Source organism: Aegilops tauschii, chromosome 2, assembly GCF_002575655.3.
Source record: "Aegilops tauschii subsp. strangulata cultivar AL8/78 chromosome 2, Aet v6.0, whole genome shotgun sequence".
In the NCBI taxonomy this organism is placed as follows: domain Eukaryota; kingdom Viridiplantae; phylum Streptophyta; class Magnoliopsida; order Poales; family Poaceae; genus Aegilops; species Aegilops tauschii.
This window is the reverse complement of record NC_053036.3, coordinates 23,349,819-23,355,880: the sequence shown is the minus strand read 5'-3', so window position 1 is coordinate 23,355,880 and position 6,062 is coordinate 23,349,819. Positions and strand designations below refer to the sequence as shown.

General features: G+C 44.9%; 1 protein-coding gene across 1 annotated transcript; it reads left to right on the top strand.

The window, feature by feature from the left end:
• Positions 1 to 564: 564 nt before the first annotated feature.
• On the top strand, positions 565 to 2,246 carry LOC109760153 (bidirectional sugar transporter SWEET6b-like). Its single transcript, XM_020318985.1, has 5 exons — positions 565 to 568; positions 937 to 1,016; positions 1,145 to 1,306; positions 1,847 to 1,966; positions 2,085 to 2,246. Exons 1-5 carry the CDS (start codon positions 565 to 567, stop codon positions 2,244 to 2,246), a joined length of 528 nt encoding a protein of 175 aa, XP_020174574.1.
• The last annotated feature ends 3,816 nt before the right edge of the window (positions 2,247 to 6,062 follow it).

Genomic DNA, 6,062 nt, shown 5'->3' with positions numbered 1-6,062 from the left:
TCGGTCTCTTTCGTTCATTTCCTAATATCAAGTAACTAATAACTCCCTTGTTCATTTAATTTTCTTTGCCCTGTAGGGTTTGGAGACGGTTCTCAGAAGAAATTGTCGGTGAATTCAAACATGAGCTAGATTTCAGAAGGTTAGTTAATGTGGATAAGCAGCCACCGGGGACCAATCTATGTGGATACTATGTTTGTGAGAACATCCGGAGACTAACCTCTGAGCGGAAGGCATCGGATAGCGTGCGGAACGCGACGGATAACTTGCGGAGGAGGCTTAGTCCAGAAGCTCGCTTCCGACCAATTCAAGATGAATTAGCAGGATTTTTCTTGAGGGAAGTCATCAATCCTAAAGGACAACACTATACCGAGGACGCAGACATTTATATGCATACCCGAGATTGAAACTTGTTCGAAGTTGTATATGGTCCTCCATCCTAATTGTGTATGGAAACTTGTTCGAAGTTGTATATGGTCACCCGAGATTGAATATATATTATATATTCCTCTTGAATTCTTCTTGTTTGAAATTTCATATGCATGTATATATATAGTATCGTAGAATATGGGTACTGAAACTTCATCAAAATTAAAACAAAACACAAAATAAAATATAAAAGAAATAGAACACTACAAATTAAAAAGAAACCAGGTTTAGGGGGGCTAAAACCCTAAACCTGCGGACGAGGCCTTTAGTCCCGGTTAGCCACAAGAACCGGGACTAAAGGTCCTCCGCCATGACGGACCCCTGGCGGCCACGTGGACGGGCCTTTAGTCCCGGTCAGCCACGAGAACCGGGACTAAAGCCTTTAGTCGCGGTTCGTAAGTGGCGCGACTAAGGGGGGGGGGGGTCTTTAGTCGCGCATATTTAGTCCCGGTTGCACAGCCGGGACTAAAGGCTGTTGCGAACCGGGACTAAAGGGCTTTTTTCTACCAGTGACCATCAACGGCATCGGCCTTGTCATTGAGGGTGCCTACATCATCATCTTCATCATCTACGCGGCCAAGAACACAAGGGTACGTACGTGCAACCCTCCTAATGCCTCCTCATCCGGCCTACTGTCTCTTTTTGTCCTTAGTTTCTGTACAGAAGATCCTCCAGCCCCTAACCAAAGCCATGTGCATGTGCTCTGCTGTGCGTGCAGTGGAAGATTCTCGGCGTGCTAGCCCTCGAGGCGGCGTTCATGGCTGCCGTGGTGGCTGGCGTGCTCCTCGGTGCCCACACCCATGAGAAGCGCTCCATGATCGTGGGCATCCTCTGCGTCATCTTTGGCTCTATCATGTACGCCTCCCTGCTCACCATCATGGTACGTACACCACACCCAACTTAAGGGTCGTTGACCCATCATCTTTGATAACCGCTTTAACTTGTTAGTTCAGGTGGCTAATTAATTAATGTGCGTTGTGCACGTGTGGTGTGCTAATCATGCGTTTTCAAGAAAAAATACCTGCCTATAATTTATTTTTAAAGTTCTAGTAGATGCTTTTGACAGACCTTAATTTGTTAAGTAGTACACCTTGTTTGTTGTTGATTCTGCTTGAAAATCTATGCCCATCTAAAAGATGCACCCACCTTTCATTTTTTAATGTTCGTGCCAAAACCCTGTTAAAAAAAGTCCGAATTGAGTTGTTCACCTCTCACGCACCCAAGTTCTTCTACAATATGCTACATCATACATTTTTAATCAAAAAAGCCAACGGTTTATTTCTACCTCAAAGGTAAACTTCCTTTACTGGGTGAATTACTAGCTCAGGCTAATTGTTTTTGCCAACTTAGGAGTGTCCTAATACTAATATAACTCAAAGATTTAAGATGAAAGTAGTAATATTGTACTGCCTATTTGCAGGGTAAAGTGATCAGGACCAAGAGTGTGGAGTACATGCCATTCTTCCTGTCGCTGGTGAACTTCCTCAATGGCTGCTGCTGGACGGGCTATGCGCTCATCAAGTTTGACATCTACATCACGGTATGTACATACACATACACATTGGAAATAAGAAGTTGCAAACCCAGCCAGACATACAATCAAGAACTCCTCAGCACGGATTGATCTAACTGTTATGTCCTCTTTAAATTATGTGCAGATCCCCAATGCCCTCGGTACAATCTTCGGCCTCATCCAGCTGATCCTGTACTTTTACTACTACAGATTGACCCCCAAGAAGGGCAAGAACGTCGAACTGCCCACTGTCCTCACCAAAAACGCCGTTACCCGCGGCAACGTCTCCGTCACCATCGAAAAATAAACTTGGCTTCGTTTTTTAGCCCTAATGGTTTTGAGTAGTTAATACCGGATGATACTTCAACAAGTTGATGTAAATTAGTACTACTTTTTGTTAGCTAGTAGAGTCTGAGATCGCCTTTTGTTTCATGAACCATTGTCGTCTGTCCGAGACTACTAGTGCAAATTACAAGTGTATATAAATACGAATCCAGCTGAGTTATCCCAGAGATATATTATGACACCATGTATGCTTGCCTGTTTTCAATCTGCTCTTACGTGATGATACGATTGACTTTTTAATTACAGCGTGCGATGGCTTTGTTAAATTAAGTTATTCAATATCCATTATGTGTTTGTATTATGTTTCGGGCAGGGTCCTCTTTTGTTTTCTGTACAAAAACACCCAAAGGGCATCTTATTGGTGATGCAACTTGAACCCGGTGTAAGAGAAAAGGATACAGACTTAACCTAATTACCGGTTTGGTTGGATGGCTCCTGCTCTTTTCCCGCGACGCTGCCTTGTTACCACATGGACAGGCACCGAGCAGCTCTGCAGCTTGGTCAAGTATGACGCTTTGAGTCGTCCCTGCTGGAGATATTTTTCTGAATCTTGTAACATGTTAATTGTTTCTCATATATATTTCAAAGTAGTGTGTTTGATCGCATGGTGTCTACTGTATATATATAGACACACTTTGTCAAGAAAAATGAGTTGAGTATAGCCCACCAACTTGTGGCTATAACTAGTAAGACTCCAGCCCTTTCCCACAAATTTTTATAAAGGGAAATAGAGATACGAAAACACTAACGCCCACACGTGTGGGCGTCTGGCAACTCGTCCACACGCATGGATCCTCGTCCAATCAATTCGGCACGAATCTTGGCGCGTTCTAATAGTTTTTGTGTGCCACGTAGGACTAAGCTGGTGTGTGAGCATTCACCCGGTCGCCCACACGTCCTTTTTCACCACACGGGGTGCTGGTGTGTGGGCGTTTAACAATTCGCCCACACACCAGTTTTCACGCACGCAGAGGGGGCTGGTGTGTAGGCGTTTACCACTTCGCCCACACGCCCGTCTCCTCGCCACACCCAAAGCTGTCAGTTGCCATGTGTTTCTGCAGGGTACATGGCAACTGCCTTAGCTTTGCTTGTAAGCAGATGGCAACTCTCTTTTACCCGAGTTGCCATGTGTTTTTGCATGGTACATGGCAACTGCCCTAGCGCGCACGTAAGGAGATGGCAACTCTTAATTTTACATGGCAACTGCCTTAGCGTGCTTGTGAGCACATGGCAACTCTCTCTTTGACCCGAACATGTTTTTTTGCCATGCCTTTTTTATAGTGCTACATGACAACTGCCTAGTGTTAGTGGGTGGCAACTCCTAATATTTTGAAATCATGACAAGTGCAGTAGACCAGACCATACATGGCAACTGCAGTTAAGCAACCATGGCAACTGTAGTTGTCCGACATGGCAACCGAAGTTCAGCGACATGGCAACTGCAGTTAAACGAACATGGACGAGGGTCTGGACCATGGCAACTGCGGGCGCGCGGTGACTGTCACGTGGGGCGTGCGGGACCACGAGGTACGAGGCCTGACGTACGGGGCGTGTGGGCGTTATCTATTTCGCCCACACGCACGCGTGTGAGAGGGATCGGGAGGGAAAAAAGAGCTGTGCGGGCATTACTTGTTTTGCCCACACGTAGGTGTGTGGGTTGTTCCTCTTATACACCACACAAAATGTGTGGGCAGATCCCCTAACGCCCACACGTGTGGCACTTATCGGCGTGCTAAAGATAACATCCAACTTGAAGCAACATCCAAACTAGCAGCCCAGGCTAGCTAAACACATCAACTTTAGATTACATACTGTGTTTTAATATCCAAGAGCAAGGTTTTTATATCAATTTATTTTCTTTGTATTTGAATGATCTCGAGTCATCTAGTGATAATTACTATATGAATCTAGTTAGATTCTATTTGATCAGTGATCACTTATTATAATTTGTTAGGTTTTGTTCCTGGATCATCATTATGTCTACTAGAATTAGGAAACATGATTCTGGTGCAGCAAAACAAAGACTGGATCTTGAGGCTCGAACACAAACGAGTGCCCTCGATAGATATTTAGTGAGCCTGCCAACTTGATTCTGAAAATCAAACTGCAGATGTTAATGTTGACGATGGTGGTGAAGATAATACAATGGTGGTTGTCGAACATGATGCAGAAATTGATGTCTTGGAGATATGATATAGTACGAAGATATGATTGAAGATTATATTCCAAGAAATACTAGACGGATGGTCCTTTTTGGTAGAACATGAGGTTCGTTCATTGCTTTGCTATCACATTACCATTTTAGCATAATATGTGATATATGGTTAAATAAGGTACAAATAAAACAGACTGGAAATTATATAATAAAGTGACAGTATGCTTTACGCATATTAATTCTTATGTTATGTGAATTGTTCGAAATTTTGGGCCACATTTTGGTTTCTGCCCGAGGCCCCAAATTCTTATGTTATGTTATATTAAACAGCCGCTGAATGCAGACGAAGACCGATAGCCTTAAGTGAGTTAGTTTCTGGCCCCGCACTGCTCCAAACACTTCATTTGCCACCTGTTCAAAGAGCATTACTCCCCACTGCAACAGATTTTTGTTTACCTCATTTCTCTATAAAGGAAACGAATAGTGAATCCAATATCCAATTAGTTTGATCACAACAATACATCATCCAGCGGTTTTTTCTGTGTGTGCCTGAAACACCATCATTTCGCGTTATCCAGATAATTCACGGAACTGCAGCAACCACAACTAGCACTAATTTTCCGGTCACTCCAGCAAACTTGTTTATCGAGGATTCCAGCAGTTATTAAATATCCATGGAAAGAAGAATAAAAGTGCATTTTGGCACATTCCATATAAAGCGCACGAGGGGAGGAGAGGAACAGATGATCAATTTCATGAGGCCAAGGAGGTTGCCAATTGCACATGGGTTGCTAATCCTGGCGCCAAAGTAGTCGAGCACTGCGTCCTATACGAATGGACACTAAGATTCATGTCTCCTACTGTCCTTCAGGTGTGGACTTTGACGCCCCAGGACCGAACTAATGGGTCTACGATGGGATTATACAGGGCCAAGAAAATACATTAGCATGGTTGATTGGCGATTCTTTACAGAGGTACATGAACTTGAATGGTTTGCTTACCAGAAACAATGATGTTTATGATGGTTGCTGGGTTTACGTCACGCGCAAAGTAACTCGATGGGGATGATATTGAGCTGGCTCCTATAGTGACATCCATCTTCGTTAATGCAGATGAATCCTCACCCTCGCCCGTTGCTCCACCCCCCCCCCCCCCCCCCTCCGGTAGCGCCGCACCACATGATGACCCGCGCTCGCGCTGGTGTGCTTTGTCCCGGCAAGTGCTATTCGTCTGAAGAGTACGTGTGTACCGCATCGACTTCATCACCATCGTCGATTCCCTTTTGAGCCCGCGCTGCTTTTCGCGACCCTCACTAGCTCGCCACGATGCAAAAGGAGTTTGACGCGTTGGGGCACAACCTCACGTCCGCACATGGCAACTTGTGCCGCATGGCCTCCCCATGTCAACGTCAGTGAGAAATGGGTGTTCCACCACAAGACGCGCCCTAACGTTTCCCTTGAGCGCTACAAAGCGTACATGATAGTCTGTGGCTTTTGGAAGCGTGCCGGAGTTGACTACGACACCTTTGCCCCGGTTGTTAAATCGGGTAAGATTCACGATGTTTTACAGCTTGCCGTGTCTCGCACATGGCCAGTGCATCAGTTGGATGTTTCCAATGCATTT

Coding starts and splice junctions, on each gene's coding strand:
- LOC109760153 (XM_020318985.1), top strand. Junction 1,017..1,144: donor ACGCGGCCAAGAACACAAGG/GTACGTACGTGC, acceptor CTGTGCGTGCAG/TGGAAGATTCTCGGCGTGCT. Junction 1,307..1,846: donor CCTCCCTGCTCACCATCATG/GTACGTACACCA, acceptor GCCTATTTGCAG/GGTAAAGTGATCAGGACCAA.